Below are 27338 nucleotides of genomic sequence, written 5' to 3' on the forward strand. Positions count from 1 at the left end.
TGTTAACATTTTTGATAAACCCAAACTGCAAGTGAATGCATCAGAATTTTACATCTTTATGGATGTTTTACTTTATACTCATAGTGTCTTGTGTAAACTTAAATAGCCACAAACGTCAATGTCAACATTTGTGGAAGACGTTAAGCACCACAATGGTGTTCAAATCGGTGTCCAGACTGAGGCTGATCCCTAGAGTCTCGTAAATGTTGCCTGAATTCCAGCTTATTTGGAGATTTAATTGTTGTTCAGTTCTAACTTTCTTTTTTAACTCTCTTTTTTTAAATATCAACACACAATAGATTATTTTTCAGCATATTCCATGCCATTAATTTAAAAGTTTGTAATTGCATGTCAAAAATAACCTGTGCAATATCTACACTGTGCAAAATTTTAACCACTGTCTTTTATTGTTTTCATTTATTTTATCATTTGCTATTATAGCTACTATATAGCTGCATTTATACCATGTCTAGCTGGTTGTCTTGTTTTACCTGTTTTTAAAAGCGCTAATGGAGAAGCACCCGTAATCTTATTATATTCAATATATAATGACAATAAAGTTTTCTATACTATTCCATTCACAAATTCCAGATTAAATAATACATCCCTGTAGCCATCAACATTAAGATTATGCTAGCTCCAATTAATATTGGCTCATTTAAGGTAAAATCAAGCCAACATATACTCACAGTAATACACATAATAAAATGGGTATGTCATGGCCCTGTATAATCCAAAGACATATTTGGCACAGGGAAAAAACATCTCTGTCAGCCTCCATTTCACCCCACCAACCACAAGCCATGTGGCCTTGTGCCATATCACCTCCTCACCCATTAATAATCTGCTTCTCCCCACATAGTGATAGTTTTTAAAATTCTTCTGTCCAGCAAACAAGATAAGCAACTGATCCACATGTTTAGTTTTACTTATTCTTCAAGATAATTTAAAACAAATAGAACAGTTTCAGTTTTTCAGAGCTTTACATAAAATCAAAAAACGTCAGTCCACTGTTGCAGCATCCTCCTACCAGGAAAAACCCAGGTGATTGAAAAGTCAAAGTCCAGGGTCAGGAAGCTCAATAAAAAAAAGAGATTTCAAATGGAGAAATCTACATTTTAAAAACGTCAGATCTGTTAATAATCACGTATTCTCTGTTATAAAGTTCCTCATAGATGCCATCATTAATCAACTTCAACAAGAAATTTAAAATCCAGTATGGACCCTTCAAAGTCAAACTTTTTCGCAGCAATTAAACTGCAGCCCCTTCTTTGCACACAGCTCCATGACATCAATGAATTCCCATGTTGATCTCTGTATTGTCACAGTAAGTGGTAAGAGGAAGTAAGCAAGAGTCTGGGGCATGATGTCCATCCACAACTCCTGGAAATGGAGAAGTAACACAAGAATTGCGTTTGGACAATCAACGCCAGACTCCCTGTCAAATTTGGGATGAGCAGCATCTCTTAGCCCTGGGAATAAATCCTGTAAGGGATGAATGGCAATGAATGAATTAAAACATGTGCAGCAATATCTATTATAAAACACACTGACATTTTTAAGTGTTTGTTCAAGTTGTTGCTGTTTGTTAGGCGACTGAAGTATCAATGAAATGTCAAAAAAAAGTAGGCCACACACTCAAAAATGTTATCCAAGAGTAGCTGTTAAAAAAAGTATACATGTTCCATAGGTTTGTACCGCTAAATGCTATTTTAAAATTTATATATTGTCCATCTAACATCTAACAACTTGTACTAAAAAGTGAAAACTATAACTATTTTAATACTTACATCATGCACCATCAATAATATAGTGATAATAGTCCCAGAGAAGCAGGTATTAATTAATCATCATCCCTGTGCAAATAAAATATTAAACTCTTTCATTCTAACTTTCTTCAGATATCGTTAAGTTCACTCTCCTCTGCGTCCGTCCTCAACCGCTGCTTGTTCAGTTTGTCCATGTCCCCTCTCTATCTCTTCCCCTCTATCCATCTCATTTCATGCAGGAGTGGGGTTACCTAAGAGACCCGGCCTCAATGGAGAAAATCTCTTTTTCTACAATTAACTGTGAAAGTGACAGAAGGAAAAGAAGGGAGGGATCTGCAGAGGGGTGCACACTCAGAGAAGAAAAGGAGAGAGGGAAGGACGTAAGTGTGCATGGCAGGTAGAGAGACGTGAAGTTAACTAATATTTGCGCAAAATTTTAAAGTTTCAGCTTCAAAACTTTTAGAATAAATGCCTGTGATGAAAAGTGACTGCAGTTATAGAAAGCTTAGTTGAATGTTTGAACCCTTACACGGCAGCATTTAGGTGTCTCATACAAGTTTTTGATTTGGTAAATCAATTCTGCATTGAAATGTATATGATAAACTAACATGTTGAGTAAAGGATATATTTTATGTCCTACATTGGGACTAAGATTTCCATGCACACTCTTAATAAATATATAAATTCCACATCTCATACTTGAATTGGGATTAGGCCAAATTAGGTTGCATTACACTGATCCCAGTGAAAGTGAATTATGTCCATCACCGTAATCTCTAAAAATGCAGAGGGAGTGACCGCTGGGTTTCCATGGAGAGATGTACACAAAAGGGTGTGGCGTGGGAATGTCCTCGGGGGTCAGGAGTGAGGGTGAAGGGGTCAGAGGTCAGAGCCAGCTGGACAGCACACAAGAGGAGACGAGGGTGAGAAAAGGAGGCGAGGGGGTAGTCCACAGACTGACTGACTGGACCCAACGGGACATTAACATTGAACTGATGGGAGGCTCACTGACCAATGCCTATTCAGGGAGTAACTAAGCTATGACACACTCATGTGTAATGGTCCGTGGTAATTGACAAGTGACAAGACGCTCATTGTGGATGCAAAAGCAGATATCAAAATGCAGCGGTGGATTACAAGCTGTATGTCGTGGTATATAGTGGTTATATGGGGTTATTGAACTAAATGATGCAAACATACTCGTATACTGATGATTATAAGTATTAATACTGGATAATATTGAAAATGTTATCAAAGTTAAATCTTTCCAAAAAGAGGCCTGTAGGCATATTGAGATGTAACTTTAATATCAGTTTGTGGTTAAAGGACCGTATGCACCAGTTATCACCATTTGTATTCCAATAATTTTAACTGAACACAGCTTATTTCCTGTGTTGTATCGGCCTTTACACAGTTTCTTCTTTTCCCTCATCAAGGATCGTAGACTTTAAAGGGACAAAATGACCATTTGTATATTAGTCATGCTGGGTTACCTTGAATTTGTGAAGAAAATTTTGCTTTACTCTCGTGCCTTCACAGAAAACAGCGAACATATTGATTTATTGATTGATGGGGGACCATGTTTGACAACAGCAAAACTATAAGAAAACATCCATTTACAAACTCTCACACAACTCGTGCAGAATAATCCAAGTCTCATTTATCCTGTTGTACCCTCAGTACTTCCCATACACGTGCATTTTCTCCAAAAACCTTAGTATTTAAGTCTGGATTTGAAGAAAGCTTAGATAAGTCTCTTTCAGTTATTTGTTAAGTAGCGAGGTTTTAGCAAAAATGCATATGTTTGGAAGTGCTGAGCATACGACTGGACATGTGAGACTTGGATTATACTGCACAAGTTGTGTGAGATTTTGTAAATGGATGTTTTGTAGTCCCCAATCAATTAAAAAAATAATATGTTGCCATGCCATTTTACATGGAGACATAGCATGACTAACTGATATACAAATGGTCATTTTGTGGGTGACGTATTCCTTTAACATGTACTAAATGACAGTTAAAGCCCGGTCAGACATGTTTCTGGAGTCATTCATTTCACATTTCAAATAAGTTTGTTTTGTGTTGAGAAAAGTGAACAAAAAAAAGAAATATAAATACACAGATGCATTTTAAGATTCATATGTTGTATCATTTCCCATGGTTGTAGATGGTCCGTGTACTTCAAGGGTGCAGACAGGAAGGTGAGCGTCTGCGAGCTCTGTCTTCCATGTGGCTGATAGTGAAGGTCAGGTCAGCGAGGGCAGCAAGCAGTCTGGATTGGGGCCACACTCTGGTGGTCTGAAAAAGACAATGTTGGGGCCCAACCCAGGGGGTCAACATGCAAATAGTAACCCCTGAGTGAAAGACATAGAGCAGATCAATGTTCTCACATTACTCTTGCTGCCCATGACTGTGAATGTGCACGCCTACACACCACATGAGGTTTTCATATCTAATGAAATTCACTCTCAACAATAGAGAAGGCAGCTGTATTTTAACAAAGGTAGAAGTATGACGTCATAAGTGAGCATTAAAATAACCATGATATCTCTGTTAAATTGTGAAAAACATTGTATTTAATGTTGAATCCACAATTGCAAAAAAATATATATCATTTTGAAACAGCAAAGTTTGCATAACCAGAACAAATGTGTAGTTTGTCCATACAGCTTTATGAGAGCTGCAGCAACAACACTGTGGTCTGGCCCTCCACACTCATCCAGCACATGTGTAGCAGATGAAATTCAGTTTCTCTGTCTCAGGCAAGCCGACCCACTGCTGCCTCCCAGTGGCCTCAATAGCACCTGTAACACCACAGTCATATTCCCCCTCAGATCCTTGTCCCGGGGCCCAGTTCTGGTAACAGCCAGCGGTTGACTCAGTCCAGAACCAAAAGTTAAATTTACAAGTGTAGCGTAGACCTAACCAAACATGGGGGGATGTGGCGTTTTTTGCCTTTTCAGCCACCTTCCCCTGAATGTCCTCAGCGGTAATGTGGACAAGGTCAGTATGGTGCTCCCTGCAGTAACCCAGAGCTTCAATCCATGTCATATTTTCCTGGATTAATATCAGGTTTCCTTTTAAATAGAGGAAAACAGAGAACTTTATTTATCATGCAAATGTATGCTAAATGAACACAAAGGCAGGTGATGATTTAAAACATACCTGTAGACAAGCTTTGACTGTTTTCAGTGGGCTTTAGAGTCGAAGCCTGTGTAGTGGTCGAGGCCTGTGTAGTGGTCAAGGCCTGTGTAGTAGTCAAGGCCGAAGTCCCCATCAGTGTTGTTAATGTAGAGACACCGTCTGTAGTAACTCGTGCAATAGTTGCGGAAGGTTGCTGTGTTGCTGTCATAGTTGACATTTCTGTTGTTGCATTGTTGAGCTCAGTGCTTGACATATTTGACACAAGATCTGTGGTATTTGGTGTTGTCAGTCCACCGGTAGATGTTGTTTCTTCCATGGTGACATTAATAGCCGGGGTTTGATTCTCAGTAGCCACAGTCAGATGTAATGTTGTCGTGACCTCTGAAGTGATCGGAAGGGTACTTGTGCTTGTTTGATTGGTGGTTGTTGGAATTGATTTCCTTGCTGTAAGAGTAAGTTATAAAAGAATAGACACAGGTTACAGATGCAGCTGTGTTGTGTCAGGTTCAGACGGAGGACCATGTCGTAAACGAGAAATAATTCACTTCCAGGCAACATTCAAAAAATGTTTGTGACAGGGAGGGGGGTAATGATTTAAGAGGAGAAAAAGTTTTTAAAAATCAATGTGTTCATACAACCAAGAAGAGTCTGTGTATTTCAGTATTTGGGGTGGGAGTTGAAACAAAGCACAAATATAAATCAATTTTAAAAACTATACAAAAAAGATATTTTGGCAGATATATGGACGAGAAAAGGTTGTGTTAGGGGAGTGCATATTTATTTTGTAACACTGGGTGGTACATACTGTAAATAAATAGACTGGGGATAGTTGTATATTAGTTGCAAATAAAGTTGGTGATTTGTTGAAGTTATATATGAGTTAGAAGAAGAAATGTAAGACAGGGGTAGGGACATAGAAGTTTTACTTCTACCTACTCCTTCACGGACAGTGTTATCTTTGTCTTGTTCGTTTTTTTATTATGTTTTTTTTTAGTTCCAAATAAAGTCATTCATTCATAATTTTACAAGTTAAAAGAAAGTCTCAAATCAAGATAAACAAGTCCTAAGTCAAGTTCTCAGTCCTAAACTTTGAGTTTCATGAACAAGTCATAATGCACTCTTCACCTAATGTCATTTTAACAACAGAGTAATAATATATTAAATTTACAAAAATCATGAATGCATTTAAAAATTTGCATTGATAGATTAAAACAAGTTTGTTATAAGTTGTGTTTCTGTCTGTGTAGTGCACTTTTTTTTGTTGACTACCGAGTAGTTTTTGTATGCAAACAAAATTCTTAGTATCATTTTTTCCAGCTGCCACCCAGTAATGTAACATTAATTCCTCTTTATTTTTTTCCTAGTGGCTTTTTGCCTTAATTTGATAGGACAGCTACACTATGAAAGGGGGAGAGAGAAGGGGAATGACATGCAGCAAAGGGCCATGGGTTGGAATCAAACCCACTGCCGCTGCGGCAAGGACACACCCTCTGTACATGAGGCGCCTGCTCTAACAGGTGAGCACCCTGTCATGTTAGTTGTCATGGTTCTCGCCTGCAGCTTGCTTGGATGCTTACAGATTGGTTCAAACAAGGTGGATCTGGGGAATTTAGAGTGTTTTCACACTTGGTCCTTTTTAAATGAGCTGAACTGAGTCCTCTTAAAGTGGACCAACAGAAAAGGGACTCAGTTATTTTGTGTTCACATTGTCAGTTCATTTCAAAGAGGACTCAGCTCTCTGTCTGATAAACTAAAGCTCTGATGAGGCCTCAGTCCTCTTTCTGCTCACACCATAGCCTATATAAAATATGGATTGACATAGTTTTGTTTTTACTTTGTTGTAGCACTGCAGTGAGGTTATGAAGCCCCTCACTTTCAGATCTACTTAAAAGTGGAGGAAAACCTTAGTGTTTCTGTGCTGTAGGCTGTTACTGTTTGATGTATTCTGTATTCCACATCTGAAGATGTGCAGTATCTTCTGTGGACCAAACTAAACCTCGTCTTGCGTCAATGCACGTGTTACAGGCTGACGTGGTTTTGCCTGGTCTTTCAAGCGTACCAGTGCAACAGCATGTGATCTAGAGGGCTGAATACAACAGCAAAGTGCTAAGCCAACCTGGAGCGTTTTATGTTCATAGTGCACAGGTTAAATGAACAGCACCGTGAACTTGAAGCGAACCGAACTCAGGACTTCAGAGGGGTCCGAGTCCTCCTGGAGAGTTCACATATGTGCAAAAAATGCTGAGTCACTGCTCTTTTTTATAGGGCTGAAAAGGACCACGTGTAAAAACACCCTAAGTGTTGACTAGCTGGGAATGAATAGCTTTAATGTTAGCTGATTCAAGAAAATATTTGATTTGTGGCACACTTTTTAAAAAAACATACATTTTAATCTTTGGGTTAGGGGGAAGGTTTCAAGTATTTTCAAGTCAAAAGTCTCAAGTCCAAGTAAAGTCACGAGTCACTGGTGTTAAAGTTGAAGTTGAGTTGCAAGTATTTTTTGATTTTGTAAAGTCGATTGTAAATTCATAAGATTTGTGACTCTAGCCCGAGCCATGCCTCTGACAAGATTACAAAATATTATATAAAGACCACTTATCTGACAGAGAAAGCATGTAATACAGCAACTTACCCCCACGACAAACAAATTTGGGTGTGATGCTGCATTTCCGGTCATTCCACTTCCCTCCGTCTCTGAACGCAGCAAGAACACAGTCCTGATCTTGTAAGTTACTTGGTTTATAGGGTTTCCAGAACCGGAATGATGAATTGCTCCCATCAGACCACTTCCAGGAATCTTTGAAGAGGCCAATCCACACATTTTGTGACAAAGACACATTACGTACTGCCACATTCTCCTCCGCTGAGTGTATGCTGATGAGATCAGACGACAAGCTCCTGCAGTGATTCTGAGCATCCCTCCATGATTTGGCCTCAGCAACAAATTTGAGAGCGCTGTCATCACTGTTGCCTGCAAGTCCAAAGGTTTGACATTTTAAACATAGCGATGTTTTAAATATTCACGCCATCGGAAATAACTCTGACTGAATTAACGCCATTTCACTTACCATGACAAACAAAACTTTTTCCAGTTCTACAGTCACTTTCAATCCACTCGCCGTGTTGATCCATTTCTGCACAGGCGTCTTTATTATTTGTTTTTGGTTCTCCCTTCTTCCAGTTAAAATAATCCAGTTTTTGATCAGGCCAGGACCAATGCCACATCCACACATCTCCAGCCTCCAGTCCTATCCAGGCTCTGATAACGTCATTTGAAACTAAACTGATCAAATTATTCATATCTGTTGAGTTATGAATCGTAGCTAAGTCTGTGTACATCTCTCTACAGTAGGCCTTTGCTTCTGCGTAGGTCTTAGACACGTTTATAAGGTGAAAATCTGAAGATCCCAGTGCGAAGGAGCAAAATCCTGTGAAAGTACGGAAAACATGTTACAGCAGTTTGAATGCCAACAATAACAACAAAAACAATCTTGTCTCCACAAATAGCCAGCCACATTAATGCATTCACATCATAGATTAACAAATACGATATGAGGACAACAAGCATGTGAGGTTCAAACCTGAGATATAAAGCAGATACAAAGTTTGAGTCCCCTTCATCTTGCTGAATCTGTTTTCAGTCAAGAGCAAAACAAAAAGAAAAACAAATTGTGTAAAGGTTAACTTATTATTCTGTTATGATCCGTTGCTGTCTGACATGAGGTGCTAGCAGATGTGAGCAGCACAATGTATGTCAGAAGAATGCCACTTGGCTTGTTAAGAGACTGCTCTTCAGTAGCCGCTAAAGACAAAGTAGTTTATCAGGATTCCTGCTCTTTTGCACAGACTGTACAGCCCACTGCTTCCTGGTTTTCTGAGATGAGAACAGTTACCTGAAATACAGTGATCAACAGTGGGCAGCGTTGTGAGGCTGGTGACACATGAATAATCTCGGCCAGGGGTCTTAAAAATGTACCAGACCAAGGACCTCTCAGCTGAATTTAAGACGGGGCAGGGACCCCCTACTACATATAAGGTATAAAACTGAGTTGCACAGTAAACTGGGTCTACAATGACGTTAGGGCAGCCTAAAGTACCATGTATTAACATACCTTTTTAATGGTGCATTCAATACTAAGACACTAAGGTAATAATTACTGGTACAGTCTTAATAGCACGTAAGTGTTATCTGACTAGTTTGCCTTGTCGTTATGGACATGTGCTGCAGAGTTATTTAGCATTGGCTAGCTAACATGATTGCAAAGGTTTCATGGGTAAGAGTCAGTATATCATTAATGTTGTGTGCTGTAAAATAAGAGTTTTTTTTTTTTTAATTAATCATTTTAGTTAACGTATTTTAAAGCATATTTTAATTCTTTGGGAAAACAATCAAACAAAACAAAGACAAACTTAATTTAAAATTTAAATGACGTAACACTAATTTGAGGACCCAGGGTCAATGCTCTGTCATTATTTGGCAACAGGTTGCATTTAACATTACACATAATTACACTACATGCTCTGGATGTTACTTTAAAATCACCCCGCCCTGCCAGCCCTGGAGAAATAACATCCAGTCCGAGTGTGACTTTTTATATCTTGTCCATCAGTGACAGGGTTGGTCAAGAATGAAGGTGAGCGTGTTGTCGTGCATGTAAACCTCTTTTCAGTGTCTCCGTTCCCACGTCCTACATTGGAGACAAACACTGACAACGGTTTAGGACAAATCTAACACATATTTTATTCCTTAAAATATCTCAGTTGATGGAGAGCGTTAGCAGTTATGTATATCAGGGGTGTCAAACTCATTTTAGTTCATAGCCACATACAACCCAACTTGATCCAGTGGGTCGGACCGATAAAACCACTGCATAATAACCTCTAAAATAACAACAGCTCCAATTTTTTTCCTTTCTTTTCTGTAAAGACGTATGTACATGTGTTTATAAGACAGATGAACAGCCTGGGATGTTGTAGTCAAAATAAGTGCAGTTTCAATAATATGTCTCAGTTTTCCCACATTCAATCCACTTCTCACTGTCATTACATGTGCATTTATCCATACTAATACTACCACTGATATTGCTTTAGAATAGAAGTTCAATTCAGATTCTTTGATACTGAAGCTGCTGATTGACAATATTGTGCACAATGTTCAATACCTTTAAGTGTCGTGGTCATTTCAACATACCACAGCTCCTAGGCCACTTAGTTTGTGATGTCTCGGTTTAAACGTGTTTCTGTTCCTTTTCCGGAGATCCACAGTACTCACATGAGGCAGGGGAAAAGTTTAATGAGGTTTATTGAGACTACAAAAAAGAAAAACAAAATGACAGGTCAAGTCCTTCCACAATTATGTCTTTTGTGGTCCACTACCGACTCGATGTCCTATTTCTATGTATTCTCATCGTATTCAGGTTATCATACTTCAACACTGCATAACACGATCGCATGACATTGTCCACAATATATAATATATAATATATAAATATAAACATAACTCTAGCAGTCAACTACTATACACTATTCAAAATATACAGAAACTGTTGTGTAAACTTAAATATCGTCAGAACCTATATGATGTATCATATCAACACCAATTTTCTTACTACATATTAATATGTGCTGAAGTGGCTCGCTTTTTTAGACAACTAAATTCGGGTCAGGGTGGGAAAGCCTCTGAAGCAGCATTTTACATGAAGCAGATATTCACTGTTTAACCTGCTCCTAAAACCTTGCACCTCTTAGCCTAGTCATCTAGTGGGCCGGATTGGATCCTTTGAAGGGCTGCTTCTGGCCCACGGGCCGTATGTTTGACACCCCTGATTTATATGGTTGGAGATTCGATCTCTGGATCCTCCTATGTGTCCATGATCACTACACTGAGAAAAAGGAGTTATTGAATCATAAAAATCATTCACTAAAACATTAGATGAATTCACTTAAGTATTGACAAAGCAAAAGTAGTCAATCTGAAAAGAAAAGCAGTATTTTTAGATCCTGTTTACTGGAAAATGTTACTGTCTGGGGGTTCTGCATCTTACATGAGGGCAGCTCTTGTGACAAGGCTGTCTAGTTTCCCATGAGGTTTTTTTCTTAGAAAGTTTGGTGACAACATGAACATTTAAAACAGTTTAATCGTGTGAAAAAAAAAGTAGATGTTGCTTGACAGAAACTGCAGTCACTTCTGTACTCAAGTGTTAAAAACGTGTTGAGACTGATTAACTGTTTGGAAAGTACAACTCATTGTTCACTTGACAGCAAGGAAGTCTGAAGACGACCTCAAAGCATTACAAAAACAGAACACTGTGTTAAATATTTCAGATGGTGAAAAATGATACCCAACAACATCACTGGAGCATTAAAAAGTTGTGCAACAGTGTTCCCCTCCTGTCATAGGCAAAAGCATTCCAGCACTTCTTGTAGGTGTGGCTGTCCAAGAGTTGGCTCAGATTAGATCTGCTGTGCCAGAATTAGGCTACCCAAAAAACACAGCATGACTGTACTGAATGTACTGAAATTTACCATCTCATACTTCAGTGTTTGTATATCAGGACCTCATCATGACCAGAATAACTGTCTTTTCCCTTTATTTGTTCAAGTAGGGATCTTGTGCCAGTTATATGCAAATATGCAATGTGTCATTTTCCATTACTTCGCCCTGAATACATCAGTCTTGTACCCTTTTGTTTGTTTTTTGGAAGGTCGTTTACTCCATTTCAGGACAATATATGGTGCAAAAGGAAAAACAAACAGTAAATGTAATCTATCATGATTTTAATGCATTTGTTCGAGCAAAATAAATAAACATATGAAACACAATTAAAATGAGCAAAAATCAGAATGATGAAATAATAAGTGAAGCGGAACATGTACTGCAGGAGTGTCATATGACAGCGCTGTTATGGGTGGTCCCATGAGACATTTTGGCTCTAGGGATACTGGCACTGAGCCACCATGGCCTGTAAACAACAACAGCAGCCGCGTCAAGTAGAAGTAAACTGGATCTGAGTGTCGGCCTGTTGTCTGGCGCTGGTCTCATTACCACAAGTACAGTAAGGCTGTTTTCAACAATGCGTCGAAGGTGTGTCTGGTAAGTATTTCCAACCTTCAAACGACCACGAGCTATTTTGTCAGCAACCGCTTCTCCAGACCGAACCGTGCAGCGAGCTAATGTTAGCCACATTAGCTAGGTTAGCCGTAATCGCAGCTAACAAGCTAACCGAAACTAGCTAGAAAACATTGCGCTATTTGTGCCGATTTATTCAAGTGGTTTGATGAGCGTCGAGTTACTAAGCGCTACACGTCTGGATGAGTAGCGGGGTATGTTTTTAGTCTAGTTTTACGAAATGTTACAGAGTGTACTATTAGCCAGACATGGGAACCAAAGCTAACGTTAGCTTTCTCAAGGGGCTTTCGAGCGTTTATGGATTTGCAGCTAGCTAGTTAGCTAGCTAACTAATGGTAAAAGCAAACGTAGGACATTATTTATGTGATTAATGCACTGTATTTATATTTACTTATTAAAAATACTCATAGGCACTGGCACTTCTGTTTGAGGTTAGAGATTTACATTCACTTAATACGGTTCTCGGATTAACGTAAATGTCAACGTTACTGCGTATCGTTAGCAGCATTTAGCAAACGTGTAACATTAATACGATGCCAACAGCGGCCAGCTAGCGTTAACAACACTGACTAATGTAAGCAGATCTTAATGTACTTTATGTGTTGTGCAGGTTAAACAACGATTCTCCAACTATGCACAAAACGTTGCTAAATCTCAGTGTTTTTTCTTTTAATTTGATTAAGTTAATCAGGGCGAATCTTGTAAAACAATTTGTATTTGGGGCGTCCGATTAGCACATAAACAACGTGGTTTTAATCACAGTCCGTCCAACACATCACTCTTTCTGTGTGACAGTTAATGCATATGAGGTTTAATTTGGAGTTTTTGTGTGACAGAGAGATTGACTAACATTTCTTGTTGGGAAATGTGGTAGTTAACTGCAGTGTGTCCTCAGACTATGGCCACAACTAAACACTAACGATAGTTGTCTTAAGGAGACAGTTGTCTGTAAATGTTCAGAAACAGTGAAAAATGACATCTAATAAAGTCCAGGCTGTGTTCAAATGTCTTGTTTCGTCTGACCCACAGTCCAACACTCAAATATGTTCACTTGCTAATTATTTAAAATAGAGTAAAAACAGCAAATCCTTGGAGCCAGAGGCTGGCAGGCAGCTTGATATATGGTAGAAATTATTAATAAATTGTCAAAATGGCTCATAGTAAAATTCTGCTGATTGACTAATCATGTACATATTTGAGCTCTACTGGAAAGACTTTTTTCCAGCTTGTTCAAAAAGCTAATTACGTCCTTTTGTGTCACCCTCAGATTGATATCCTTCAGACGGGACCTCATCTTCTCCACTGGGTAGCTTACTCGCCATGTCCTCACAGCAGCCCAACAGTTCAGCCTCCAACAGCCCCACCAACGTCTTGGGATCTCCTTTCTCAGTTATCAGCCCCTCACTCAACTCCCCAGTGGTCTCACCCTCTTTGGGATTTGGACCCATCAGCAACAGTCAGGTAACTGAATGCCATCAGAAAGTGTGTGAATTGATGTTGGTAATGCACTTCTGTTTTGTATTTAAGGGATTCAATTGCTGTAGGCTACTGGTGTTTGTTTACATGGGGCAGAGGCTACACATGTTTTGTTTTTTTTTTGGGGGGGGGGGGGGTACACTGCAATGAATGCCTTTACACTATATACAGTGTAGTGAATTGTCAGAAGAGGAGAAAGTGCATTGATAATGCTAAAATAACCAAAGAATCAGAATCAGAAATACTTAATTGATTCCCGGGGGGGAAATTGTGATTCGTTACAGTTGCTCTGATGTAAAGAATAAAGAATTACAAGAAGTAAGTCATAGTGAATGAAATAGAAGTATGTACATATAAAGTAGTAACATGAAAAAAAATATGTAAATTAAAATGAAATTGAAAATGTACATTTAAAAAGAAATTGGATGTGCATTATGCTACAGTGTGTAACACTAGTACTTTAGATATAAAAATAAAAATAGAATATATGTCGTCACTGTTCTGACACTGTAATGGTGATGTATAACTACTACATACGCATCAATGGAATAAAAGTAAATAACAGTTGTCATTTAATTAGCTATCACAATATGTTGCTTGTTATTATATTTTTGCTGCTCCTTGTATCCAGATCTCTTCTTCAGCACCCATATCAGGGATGCACTCAATCAGCAGCTCAGAAGACATCAAGCCTCCATTTGGCCTGAGGCCCATGCCACCTCATAGCCCTGGAATAATGTTGTCTCAGAAACGCATGTGTGTCATCTGTGGAGACCGCTCTTCTGGTGAGTGAGTGAGTGCACCAAGAGCGGGATTAGCAGAAGTGAAACATCAGCTGGAGACTGTTTTATTTCATTTAAGTGTAGATAATCCCCTGCTCTCAGATGTTTTTGCCTGTGTTTCCTCAACATTTAAACAAAATGGACATGTTGCTAGTAAAAGTCAAAAATGTGTGCCAGACTGTTGCCTTCACTTTGATTTTTCTCATCAGCCTCTAACTTGACTTTTTTCCTTTTTATGTGTGTAATTTACAGGCAAGCATTATGGAGTGTACAGCTGTGAGGGTTGCAAAGGTTTCTTCAAACGAACTGTGCGCAAAGACCTTAGCTATACCTGCAGGGATAACAAAGAGTGCCTGGTCGACAAACGCCAGCGCAATCGCTGCCAGTACTGCCGCTACCAGAAGTGCCTGGCCATGGGCATGAAGAGGGAAGGTATGCAAGGAACAGGGTAGCATTAGAGGTACAAGTTCATTTTGAGAGCCTGTTTGGCTGTTAAAGGTTTAGGAACACATTTTGTGCGAGTTGTCTCAATTGCAGCAATACAAAAGTGACAAACATTGGAGTTTCTTGCAGCAGAGAGTTAAATATACATTTTCAGAATGATTTAAACATTGGCAGTCAATTTGATTTCCTAGAATAACTAATTATACTAAAGGAAGCCCATTTAAATTGATTAAGTAATATTGGATTAGTACTATTTCTGGAGTAGGTGAGGGTGGATGCTAGATTAGTCAGATTAGACAAGATAAAGAGTAGAGACGAGTGTATTGGGGCTGGTTTATATAACTAACCCCTCTCCATCTCTTCTCTTCATTTTCTCCTATTCTACCCTTTCTCCATCTTTCAATAGTGATCAAACATGTAAAGTGGATAAAAGAAGATGGAAAAGATGAGGGATGGATGAGTATGCATTGAAATTTTAAAGATACTGTATTTTTATGCTACTTAGAGAATTAGCCTGTTGTGTTAGACATGCAAAATTGTTAACTGGGGGATTTATGGGTAAAACCCAGAAATGATGGAGAGCGAGGATGGACTGCTTTGTAAAGTAAGCAGTCAGACAGTTACAGTTCTTTATTAAATGTATGTGACTGTATTTAAAATCTGAGGTAGTGAAGTGGTGTTGAGGCAGCAAAATATGTAACGATTATTCTAGTTCAGGCTGCCGTTCATAGGCCACAAGGACAGTTTTAAGTATCTTAAATGTATTAAGTATATGATACATGTATTAGGAGAGCTGCTGCCTTCATACTAGGTCTGTGCAGCTCAAATATTGGCTCCATATTTAGGCCCATAAAGTGTCTACGCTCTGCTTTGCCACCAGTTAAATCACCATTTCATAGGGCTGTACCTGGCTCCAAATTATGTCAGTTGAATCAGATTTGGCTGATCAATATTAGACTATTCGTTCCTGTTTTTCCATAAAGAGTTTGAGAGTTTGAACTGGGTTCAGTGGGATGTTCAGTTTAACATTGATGTCACGTAATACAGTAAACAAGCAACCTGCGCTAACAGTGGATCAGAACTGTCCAAAAAATTTTTTTTTTGCTGCCACTAGATAACAAACAAAAGCCAGAGTCTGTATCGTATTAAGTTGCTGTGAGCTGTAAATTCACCACTTCTAAGCAGAAGGCAGAAGATAATGTTATTTTGGAGCCTTGCTGTGCAAAGCCTCTTCTCCTTCAGGCAGCTGCCTCCATGTCTGCAGCAGCGTGAAAGTGAAGAGCGCTTATTCTGCAGCAAATCTGGGGACCAAAACATCCCCAGAAGTAGCCTGAACTGCAGACTGATGGGCAAAATAAGAAAAAGAAAAAAGACAGCTTCAGGCAATCTCAGTCGACTGAGGGGTCTCCAACTGATAATTTGAACCTCCAGCTTTCAGGGGGCAGCCCTACACTGTCAGTTTAACAGTGTCTGATCTGCCAGTGAGATGGGAAGATTATATGTTAGAGTGCCAGTATTTTCAAAAAGACTCTGACAGCTCTGTTGTGTTTCTCCCCTCCCAATTTCATTGAGGGAACTTAGAATATTTTGGATCAGACAACAGTTTTTGTTCTGCCACCTCACTGAGATCACTCCTTTTTGGTTGATGTGTAGACAGCAAAGACTCTCTCTCTCTCTCTCCCTGTTTTTGTTTACTGCTATTAAGATTTAACAAACTTCACATGCTCGTCTCAGTTGTCCTCATGGTGCTTCGTGCTCTGTACTGCACCACTCTGGATTAATGCTGCCATTTCAGTTGGGGTGGGAAAAGCAATAGATTCTCAGGTGCATTGTGATTTTGTCTGTAACGACTTAGTATTTGATTGTGAAACATTAAGCTAATGCATGTAAACTAACTGGGAGGCATGTTCATAACAAACTCATGCATGTAACTTCAACCTGCCAGTTACTGTACTTCTGTTTACAATGGAAGTAGATTCATCTGGCTTTTGTCATGATGGATATTTATGTTACTATACAGTAGAAAATATATAGAGATGAGAAAATTAATATATTGAAAGATGCATTGAGAAACATTTATAATCTCTTCTTTCATCCTTGAATCAAATCAAACCTTGAGGAATGTGCTGTAAAGATTTCCAGCCCCAGACTTCTGTCATAATTGACAATAATCCACTGAAAGCAACACTTTTCAAATTAATTACTGCTGTCATGATTACAGTTTTGGCAAGACAGTTTTTGATTTGAGCAGGACTTTCTCAATGTAGCAAAAACCCTGCAGAGAGGCAGAGCATTTTGCATAATATCACTCTAACCCATAAAGTCATTGGTCAGATTCATCAGCTTACATTTTTCATTCTTCAGTATTCATCATCTCATTTCTTTTCTCCCCCCATCTCCACTACTGTGTCCTTGTCCTCTGTCTGACACAGCGGTCCAGGAGGAGCGCCAGAGGAACCGCGAGCGTGAAGGAGAGCTGGAGTTCAGCGTCGGGGTGAATGAGGAGATGCCCGTGGAGAAGATTTTAGAGGCAGAGACGGCTGTGGAGCAGAAGACTGAGCTTCACTCTGATGGTTCTGCAGGCAACTCTGTGAGTGGTTACAACACGGCCATTAAGATATATCACTTGCTCAGTCATCTATTTTTTCGTAAACCCGTGTTGGCTTTGGGCCTCATGTTTTTAGAACAGCCTTATTAAAAACATGCCCATGTATACAGACTTACTGTAATTGCTGGAAGTATTTGGTTTTTGTGGTATGACTAAGAAAACGTGATGTATTGTTTGGTTTCAGCCCCATGATGCAGTTACCAACATCTGTCAGACTGCAGACAAACAGCTGTTTGCCCTGGTTGAGTGGGCGAAGAGAATCCCTCATTTCTCTGAACTGCCCCTTGATGACCAGGTCATCCTCCTGCGTGCAGGTACGATCGAGCACCCACAGTCATGAAACATCTGTATGAAACATGGAGATCCACACTGGGGATGGGCAACCCAGTATAGACCCTTTAGAGCCAACGTCACAACTAGGGATGGGCATCAATTTTCGATTAGCGATGATTGATTGTTAAGGCTTTTGATCGATCACAAATAATTTTGATCGATAGTCGCAGTGTTTCCCCTACAATGCCTGGCATAGGTCCGGTGAGCCGCCGTGCCAACGAGACCCCCCGCCCGGCGAGTCACCATGCCAACGAGACCCTTCTGCTCGGCGAGCACGGCGGCTCGACGGGCCTGCGAGACCCCCGCCGGCCCTATGCCAGGCAGAAAAATCATTAACAGACGGAGGCTCTCATCGCTCTCCAAAGCCTCGGCGGCTTCCCTTGAGGCCTCTGAATACACTACGCCATTGAAAGACGGAGGTTTTGCTGAAAACTGAAGCCTGTAACTCTTGCTGGCAACGGTTCTTAACAACCAGGGGTGAACTGCGCATGCGCCATTCTTCCTCTTTGGCCTGGGGGGTTGAAGCTCAAAACTGGGGCAGCTGCGCTCTCTTGCGGCGACAGTCTGCACTGCACTCTTTTGTTTTCTCTCTTTTGAAATACTCGCTTATCAATTAATCAATAATTGATTGTTAATTTTTTTGATGATCGAATAATGAATTTTGATCGTTTGCCCATCCCTAGTCACAACGACGTCATGTTAGTAGCTGGAGGCAAAACACGACTCGCCACCAGAAGGCTGTAGGTTACACAGGAGTCTTTAAAATGTCGTCTTTTTGTGTTATTGTGAGCCAAAATAGAAGGGGTCATAACTCAAAACTTAAATTTTATCACAATACCAACCACCGTCTGTCAACAAAAACAAAGACAACTATAGTTAAATGCGATAAGACGACAGGACTGGATGGAAACAATCATCAAAAATGCTCACATGTGCAGCGCACACTTTATATCAGGTTAGGGAAAGGGTATTTACTGTTGTAGGGATGAATAACATTATGTGTATTAAGGGTTATCATGTCCACCTCATCAGAAACTGGGGAGGTATTAAGAGGATTACTGGATTTTTCTGTCACGCTAACTTTATAGCACATTAGCTAACTTTAGCTTTGATAGCAAAACAAACTGGAGGAAACTGTTCAAGTGACTTCCTCCTATGTAAGATTGCCATAGTAATCAACCACAGAGCTGACCACCTTCATCATCGATCCACTGAGTGAGAGCATATGGGTCGGCCAGTCTGGTCCCGTTGGTGACCTGACATGATGAGTTCAAATATTCAGTCTGACGCTCTACACTAAAATGAGTAGCCCTGTTGGTCGAAGAAATGGAGCTTTATTTCTATATGAATTAATGAGCCGTAAAGTTAATCACACATTCACTCCACTCGGCGCTCTGCTGCTCCGTCTCTCCTAGCACCTAGAGTGTGCTCTGCCACTTTGGGAGTGTGGTGCTCTGTATAACTGAACGGTACCTTCAGACAGCGCTCTGATTACAAATGGGCCAGGGCACTCCAAATTAATATTTCTGAATGCACCACTCACATCATCTTCCTCCATTGTCTTAAGACAAGCCAACAGAACTCACTAGCTAGCATTAGCTAATGTCTGTGGAGAATTGTTTTGCCTCCAGCTAACCCCCGCCCACCAAAAAACGTCATACTGTTTACTAACAGTAAAAGCGTCTATTAAACAGGCCCCTGGGCTAAATTATTAAAAACCGCAGTATTGATATTCTCAGGCGTAACCGGTTTCCCTCTCAGTACTGGAGGAATTTAAGGAAGTAAATGTCCTGTTTATTTTTACTACATAAAAGTTATCTTGCACCTTTTATCTCATTAACTTTGTTTGTAATTTGCAATAAGATAAAAACATTTGTCTATGATGCATATTTGCAAGTCCCAATCCAGAACAGAGATCTCTCTTTGGGGTCCTGTCACATGTGAAAGAGGTGGGGACCAGCTCTCTCTGCCCTTCTCTCTCTCACACAAGCACACTCACACACCCTGCTCTTCATGACAGTGGTGGAGAGAGCTAAGCACTTAACACTAAATCAACCAATAAAAGTACCTTATCAATAAGCAGTATTGGTAAGAGAAGTAGTACTGTTAAATCTTAACAATATACCCATCCCTAACCCACATTCTGTCTTTGCATGTTTATCAGAAGCAGATTCTGAATGTTGTATTACAAAGTACAGTTCTGACAGAGTAACAAGGACACTTGTTTAAATAGCTGTCATGTGTTCAGTGTAAAGCTCAGTGATGCTGTTAGAAGCTGAAGCCTGTGAAGTTGAGTTGTTTCTGCTCTTTACATTAAATCTAGGATAGAAAGAAACTGCAAAGCAATTTTTGTGAAACCCCTAAATTATGGCAATATTGTTGATAGCATGAATGAATGTGTTTGTGCATGAATAGATTGACTAGAAGAATATATTGCAAATGAATGCTCAGTAATTGTATGTGAAGATGGCAGTCAGGAATTTTTTTATCAAGGTTTTCCAGTTTTATTTTAAAACCAAATTGACCACAAGCACATACGCAGCTGTAGTGGGAGGAGTACAGAAGTGTTTGGTAACTGTAGCCTCATACAGGTTGGGAAACGTGGGCGGAGTCACCTGGTGTAGAGACATTGTGTTGTCGTTACTGTTGTCAGGTCCTTGTTATGTGTTTGGTGATGACCCAAAGGGGTTTGCTGTCAGTAGTAACTATAGTTTGTAAGTGTGTTTCCATGGTGCTCTGGGTCAGGACCCTGTGGAAGTGAATCTCACAGGGAACAGATAGATAGTTGGCAAGTGTTTACCACAGTGGGTACGCATCCTGACTCGAGGAGAGTCCCCTCTGTGAAACTCTTCATTTTGGGTGTAATGTCACTTTAAGAACTACTGAAGTTTTTTTCACTGGTATCATTACTTAACTGTGTTAAATTGTATTTCCTTTGTCAGGGTGGAATGAGCTCCTCATCGCCTCGTTCTCCCATCGCTCCATCGCTTTGAAGGAAGGCGTCCTCCTGGCCTCCGAGCTGCAGCGTGACAGTGCACACAGTGCAGGAGTTGGTGCCATCTTTGACAGGTACACGGATAAGACAAAACACTGCCAACAGACTCAAATAAGAAAGGACGGCAGAGGAAATACCTGCACACCAACACAACTGGGCTGGAGGTTCACAGGCTGAGATCAGTGCAAAAAAAAAAAAACAACAGTTAATTCAGAACATCACAAAAAGAAGGTGCTCAAAGTGCAAAAAATACTAAAAAGTGATTAAAAACAGCAGCAAATGTTTCAGTCCTTGACTGGCATGATGATGACAGTGAGCCTTTTCCCAGCTGTATTGGTCCGTGGGTATCTCTTCTGCCGTCCTGTCTTGGTTGTCCATTGTACCATCACAGCAGAGATGAACTTATTTGTTGCTGTAATTAGGTGCAGTTTCACAGCAGCCTTAAGATATAACATACTCACATACAAATTGCAGCTGATAGTAATACCTTTATCTGTGTTTCTCATACGTCTGTATAGTAACTGGTTTTGTTTAACACAGGGAGAGTGTGCAGAGTGCAGAGGTCGGCGCCATATTTGACAGGTAATTTTACACTTTTGTGATATTTCTGAGTGTCTTTGAGTCATCAAAGTTAGTGCAATTTTTACTCAAAAATCATTGCAACATCTGTCATAATTTAGGGTCCTTACGGAGCTCGTCAACAAAATGAGAGATATGCAAATGGACAAAACAGAGCTGGGCTGCCTCCGAGCCATCGTCCTCTTCAACCCAGGTGCCTGGGCAGTGCTGATAATAAGAAAGCTAACATTTTATAAAAAAAAAAGGATGAATCTTTATGTGTCTTGTTTATTTTCTTGCAGATGCTAAGGGGCTCTCCAACACTAGTGAGGTGGAGCTCCTTAGAGAAAAGGTCTATGCATCATTGGAGGCCTACTGCAAACAGAAATACCCAGAGCAGCAGGGAAGGTAAATGTCCTCGGCTGTCACGAGCTTTTGTTTTAAAGTATTAAGTATTATCAAACTGACAATCTCTTGTTTGCTCCGTGCAGGTTTGCTAAGCTCCTCCTTCGGCTGCCAGCACTGCGATCCATTGGCTTGAAGTGCTTGGAGCATCTCTTCTTCTTCAAGCTGATCGGTGACACACCTATTGACACTTTCCTCATGGAAATGCTTGAAGCTCCCCATCAGTTGTCTTAGATAGGAAACGCGTACTGTGGTTAGGTTTAGATAGCTGAAGTCTGGGAAGCTGGAGTGGGACTGGAGTGGCACTTTAAGTTCTTTGAAGATTTGTCAATTTGTCTCACTGCTGTCTGGGTTACACTTATTTTAGTGCAGCACAGATTTGCTCTTTAGACCAAACCCAAGGCTTGGCATGATCTACAAGCTGGTGCTATGTGTTGAATTAACTTCATGAGTAACTATGGTTTAAAAAAAAAAATAAAAAAAAGTATTTTTAAAAATGTAAACATTTACATATTTCCCTCACAGGAGCTATAATTTGGGTATACATTTTTATATAAGCTTTTTAAACACCTCACACGTCAAGCTTCGGTTGTTTCTCCAACTGAGCTGATCCCCAAAATCTATTTTTTAAAGGAAGGCAACCTGAATCATGTGTATGCATCAAGGACGTAGTCTCCTTTTTCTAGTTTCTAAATTAAGCCAGCTCTAAAAGAATATAATCGTACCAAACAGTCGCCGGGAACTGTGTCCAACAACAGCTCTGAGTTTACTTGTATTCATTGCAGACGATTGAATCCTAACAGTGACCCTGCGATAGAAGACGAGTCAGTGGTTGCAGCTGTCAGGTCCGACTTGTCCGCGTTGATTGAGGATCAGCTTTATGTGTCTGGTAATATACAGTTAGTGTTGTTTACTTCTTTGCCATTTTATAAATCTAATCACTTTGTGGTTAACGATTAAACTGCACTGCACACTTGCTATGTACTATTTCTAAAACACACTTTGAATGAACGCCCGTCAGGTGTTTGTATTTTGGTGCTATTTCAGTAATAATTTGACTTTATCGGTGCAGATGCACACCAAAACCACAAACCTAAGAAAATATGCAAAACTGAAAAATCCCTTTGTTAATCTTTGTTTAAAAAAAAAATGTAGCAATATAAAATGTAAACAGCATAAGAGCTTTCTGCCTGTCAGTCATTCAGGGGTTTTACAAAGTAAATCATGTCTGGTGGAAAGGGAATACTCCATTTTGTAATTTATCTATACAATTCAGAGGTACTGTGCAAAAGTAATTGTTCAGGGAAAAATGTACATTGATAAATTTGAATTATGATCAGGATATACAAATTATATAACTCTTAATATGTGCCCTTGTTTTTTGTTTTTAGTTTTCAGCTAGTATAAAGCAGAACATGTCTTGGGTTGCACTGGATTTGCTGAGACTGTTTGAGCTGATTTTTATTTTTTGTGCTTTTTTTTTTTCTTTTTGATGCTCAATTGTATTTTCCAACCTTTTCCCCCCTTTTTTGTAGGTAGCTGTCTTGTTCATCATTATGTCTCTGCAATTTATAAAAAGCAAACCATAATCACATTTAGATCCATAACACCTGTGGACGTATAGGAATTTTAAACAAGACCAAATGAGGTCTGTATGACGGCCATGTGTAAACCCCAGATGAGCTATATTGGTGAAGCTTGTCATCGACCTCTGTATGCTCTTGAATAAAAGTGACTTGAAGCATGGGTTGTGTGGACTGAAAATAAAGAGGCTTAAGTTTTTCTTGTTTGCCGTTTCTGTCCTGAAAGTGTTAGATGGGAAACTTAGTTTTCTAAAAGAGCACATTTGCAAGATACAGTAAGAAGAAAAAAAAATAGGCGAAAGATGTTTTAATGAGCCTTTTTATTGAACTTGTTACATAGTTTTTGCTGTGGGCACAGACGCAATCGAAGCCTTGGTTGTATAGCACTTGTGTCCAAGTTCCACAGTGATGTTATGGCACAGGCAGCAATGTGTGTGTGTGTGTGTGTGTGTGTGTGTGTGTTGGAGCTAATGTTAAAAGAAGAAAACGTCGAGTGCAATGAAATCAAAAGGCTTCTAAGGGATTCCACAGGACTAGCTGGTGAATTTCATCACTGCGCGTTTGACCACGATTGTTCACGTTAACAGTCCGTGAAGTGAAAAGGTTTAATAACACAAACCTACAGCTCTGAGAACCAAAGTGAACCTCCTTTTTTTTATCAAGCAGAAGTGACACCTTTTTAAACCATGCATGGCTTGGTTTGCTTAAATTATATTTAGAATAATACTGCTTTTAGTCTATGATACACTATTCTACACATGGAGCAAAAAAAAACCCATAAAGACAGTCATGACATGTACATCATTTTACAGCATTCCCCCCATATTACTTTACACATCTACTCTGTCTCGACAAAAATCAGTACAATCTGGGAAACACGATGAGCCCCCCCCCCCAAAAAATTTCAGTTCTAATAAGCTGCATGCTACACATTGAGTCTAAGGTGCTGAATAGTTTTCAGTTCATTCTAAACAAAACAAAAAACATGTACTGCTGGTGTGTTTTTATGTAGCTTCATCATGATGTAGCGCTAGATTCTTTTTCCTCTCAATGGCTATGTTTCCATCACAGTGAAACCAGCTAATGGATTTTCCATGCCATGATATAAACTGAAATGATGCACGTTATAAATTTAGCCAAGGCTGTTCCACGTTGATTAATAGCACAATGAGCTCATCGATAGTTCAAATAAAGACCTGCATAAACGAGAAGCTAAACCACGGGCTCCTTCTTATTCACTTCAATACAGATAAATAATGGAGATTTCATGTGCGTCCATTTTACTAATTGTCTTGTAACCTGATGTCCACATTCATAGTGAGAATGAAGCTCCGCTTGTTGGGTGAATCACAAGCTGAGATCTCCAGTGACGCCAGTGAAACTACACAATAATTTGGCCTGGTCTATCGTGAACATTTGAACGTAGATCTGGACTAGAGTGGAACAATGTGTTATTCTACAGTAAGGCAACAGGTTACAGCTAATGTGCATGACCAATCCCTAAGTTGTCATAAATACTTTAAAGCTATCTTCATAACATACTATTTGATCCAAGACATAACATGAAAAAAAAAAATTGCCAGGACAAGTTTTTTTTAAAAACACTGGTTAAAAATAAATCACAGCTCGTGAACAATACACATTGCAGTATTATCCTCTCGCACCCTCGTGGACTGCACATCTGTAGTAACATTTTCTTGAGTATATGTCCCTGAAAACGTCGTAATAAATAACTGTCTCTGAAAGGCACTCTGAAATGTGCAGCTCATAGTTCCTAGAAAATAAATCGCTATGTGAAGACTGCTCACCTGTAACACTGCACCTGCCTTCCTAAAACTGTCTCCTGCTGTTCAATCCATCAGTGAGAAGAGGTCACATGATGTCGGCGTTTGTTGAAGCTAAAAATGTTGATGAGCATTAGTCTGAAACTAGTGGTATCACCAGTCCTAACGTCAGCGACTTTAAAAATAGCCGCTCCTCTGATAAATTCCTTCTCATCTAGTCGACTAACAGACATTTAATGAAGCGTGAGATGCTCATCTGCCTTGAACGTGCCCACTTTTTGATTAGACATTAAAAACTGTGCTACTGTTGATTTGCTGGTTAAACTGTTGAGTATATTTTCAGATGTCAGTGGTTCATCAGTGTCAAGGATTTCACATTCCATTGATACCCAACTTTTACATCCAGTGCAATTGTTCCTTATTTGAGCACCTTCTTGAGCAAAATGAAAAGAAACACAAAACTACCACAGTAGTATATAACAGAACAACCCGCTGCACAAAGCCATCTATTCAACAGATGAAGTGTCTTTCAGTTCGTCACCAAAGCTGCAGGGCTGACACTAAACCCAAGCAGCGGGGAGTTTAGTGTCTGTACCGCACTTCTTGCCCTTTGGATTCAATCAAGGCCACTGAGATTGAAGCACTGCCAACTCTTTTGATACCCTCCGCCCTAAAAAAATCACACTATTGCGTGGGTGTTTGTATGCAATGTCACGTTCGAAGGATGATCATGATTAAGCCTTGTGAGTGCACGTCGTCGATGTTTATCCAGCAATAGCGAAGCTTAGTGGTTTGAATGCAGCGCTCTGTTTCTGCTCGCTCTGACCATCAGTCCATCAGTCCATGAATAAAACCTTTTCTCCACTCTTCAGGAAGCACTTGTGTCAAGCTTATGTGAACCAAACGCATGAAGATGAGGTCAACTCATCAAAGCTGGGGAGGGGATTTTAGTGCCAAGCCAGAATGGAGTGGGTTGCCAGGTTGGGTGTAGGCGTTGGAGGGGCAGTGAAAGGGCTTCCAGGTGTCCTTATGTCCAGCTCACACCTGCATCTCTGAACCACTGGACAAGCCGAGAGCGTTTGCCTCCTCTGTTGTCAGACCGTTCTTCAGTGTCCTCCTCACTGTGCACACAGGAAGAAGAGTGTATTATTATGTTTGCACCAGCAGCTGATTACATTTCTCTGTGTGATAAATTAATTATGCCACTTAGCCAATAGCTGACATGACTCACATGATTTTCGGTTGGCTCGGGATCGTCTCCTCTCCCGAGGTTGCGTCCGCTGACTGGGCCCCTGAGTGGCTGACCTAACAATCCTCTCCATGATCTCATCAGCTGTATCATCTGTGCAGTTCACTGGATCGTCACTGGCAGAGCACCATGGGGGAACACGCCCTGAAACAGTCAGGGCAGGATGGATAAGAAAACAGAAGATATATACACTACACAATGATGTCTTTTATGAAAAACTATTGACATTTGTTGCAACTTCTTTATGGCATACTACACTGTGAGATTTGAATAAAATATTTAATGAAATACTCTGCTGTGAATTGTTTTTTAACATAGTATAATATGGCATTTTATAGAATTTTTAATGACATACTACACTATGACTTTTTACAACATGCTATACTATGACTTTTTTTCAACATACTTTACTATGACGTTTTTTGAACATACTATACTGAGACTTTTACATACAGTACGATGACTTTTTCGACATACTATACTATGACTTTTTTAACATACTATACTTTGACGTTTTTTGAACATGCTATACTGAGACTTTTACATGCAGTACGATGACTTTTTTAACATACTATACTATGACTTTTTTCAACATACTATACTATGACTTTTTGTTGACATACTATACTATGACTTTTTTCAACATACTATACTATGACTTTTTGTTGACATACTATACTATGACTTTTTTTCAACATACTATACTGACTTTTTGTTGACATACTATACTATGACTTTTTTTAACATACTATACTTTGACGTTTTTTGAACATACTATACTATGACGTTTTTGAACATACTATACTGAGACTTTTACATGCTATACTATGACTTTTCAATATACGAGATTATCACTTTTTTTTTAACAAACTATACTGACTTTTTTTCAACATACTATACTGACTTTTTTTGAACATACTATACTATGACTTTTTGTCGACAAACCATACTATGACTTTTTTTTAACATGCTATACTATGACTTTTTTTTAACATACTATACTATGATTTTTTCAACATACTAAACTATATACTATGACTTTTTTCCAACATACTATACTATGACTTTTTTCAACATAC

At 39.5% G+C, this 27338-nt stretch overlaps 3 protein-coding genes across 7 annotated transcripts in view; 1 reads left to right on the forward strand and 2 right to left on the reverse strand.

Moving 5' to 3' along the window:
• Positions 1-2754: 2754 nt before the first annotated feature.
• LOC126392412 (C-type mannose receptor 2-like) lies at positions 2755-9652 on the reverse strand. Its single transcript, XM_050047792.1, has 5 exons — positions 8495-9652; positions 7982-8341; positions 7546-7884; positions 4935-5357; positions 2755-4846 (listed from the first exon to the last, which is right to left on the reverse strand). Exons 1-5 carry the CDS (start codon positions 8532-8534, stop codon positions 4485-4487), a joined length of 1524 nt encoding a protein of 507 aa, XP_049903749.1. The 5' UTR covers positions 8535-9652; the 3' UTR covers positions 2755-4484.
• A 2172-nt stretch (positions 9653-11824) lies between these two features.
• Positions 11825-23425, forward strand: rxrbb (retinoid x receptor, beta b). 3 transcript variants are annotated; one of them, XM_050047926.1, is made up of 12 exons: positions 11825-12006; positions 13310-13503; positions 14150-14303; positions 14553-14732; positions 15151-15204; positions 17177-17334; positions 17537-17666; positions 20628-20754; positions 21221-21262; positions 21361-21452; positions 21541-21646; positions 21730-23425. In XM_050047926.1, the coding sequence occupies exons 2-12, from the start codon at positions 13363-13365 to the stop codon at positions 21875-21877; spliced, it is 1332 nt and encodes a 443-aa protein (XP_049903883.1). In that variant the 5' UTR covers positions 11825-12006; positions 13310-13362; the 3' UTR covers positions 21878-23425. The 3 variants fall into 3 exon arrangements, with proteins under 3 accessions (XP_049903883.1, XP_049903884.1, XP_049903885.1); XM_050047927.1 differs by having other exon boundaries at positions 11825-11997; XM_050047928.1 differs by lacking the exon at positions 15151-15204 and having other exon boundaries at positions 11826-12006.
• The window catches only part of fhod3b (formin homology 2 domain containing 3b), a 110112-nt gene continuing 105875 nt past the window's right edge, over positions 23102-27338 (reverse strand). For all 3 annotated transcript variants that reach the window (XM_050047919.1, XM_050047918.1, XM_050047917.1), the window contains 2 exons: positions 26242-26403; positions 23102-26131 (listed from right to left, as the gene is read on the reverse strand). In XM_050047919.1, coding sequence (XP_049903876.1) covers positions 26049-26131; positions 26242-26403 — 245 coding nt within the window. In that variant the 3' untranslated portion in view covers positions 23102-26048. The remainder of the gene's footprint in view (positions 26132-26241; positions 26404-27338) is intronic.

The sequence above is a fragment of the Epinephelus moara genome, chromosome 6 (assembly GCF_006386435.1).
Source record: "Epinephelus moara isolate mb chromosome 6, YSFRI_EMoa_1.0, whole genome shotgun sequence".
Classification (NCBI taxonomy): domain Eukaryota; kingdom Metazoa; phylum Chordata; class Actinopteri; order Perciformes; family Serranidae; genus Epinephelus; species Epinephelus moara.

What these genes read in the sequence shown, in the direction of transcription:
- LOC126392412 (XM_050047792.1), bottom strand. Translation starts at nt 8,534, where the DNA reads ATGAAGGGGACTCAAACTTTGTATCTGCTTTATATCTCAG. An exon ending in GTATCTGCTTTATATCTCAG is followed by an intron (nt 8,342 to 8,494) that starts GTTTGAACCTCA and finishes GTACTTTCACAG; the next exon opens with GATTTTGCTCCTTCGCACTG. An exon ending in CAGTCAAAGCTTGTCTACAG is followed by an intron (nt 4,847 to 4,934) that starts GTATGTTTTAAA and finishes TCTATTTAAAAG; the next exon opens with GAAACCTGATATTAATCCAG.
- rxrbb (XM_050047926.1), top strand. Translation starts at nt 13,363, where the DNA reads ATGTCCTCACAGCAGCCCAACAGTTCAGCCTCCAACAGCCCCACCAAC. An exon ending in CATCGTCCTCTTCAACCCAG is followed by an intron (nt 21,453 to 21,540) that starts GTGCCTGGGCAG and finishes ATTTTCTTGCAG; the next exon opens with ATGCTAAGGGGCTCTCCAAC. An exon ending in TACCCAGAGCAGCAGGGAAG is followed by an intron (nt 21,647 to 21,729) that starts GTAAATGTCCTC and finishes TGCTCCGTGCAG; the next exon opens with GTTTGCTAAGCTCCTCCTTC.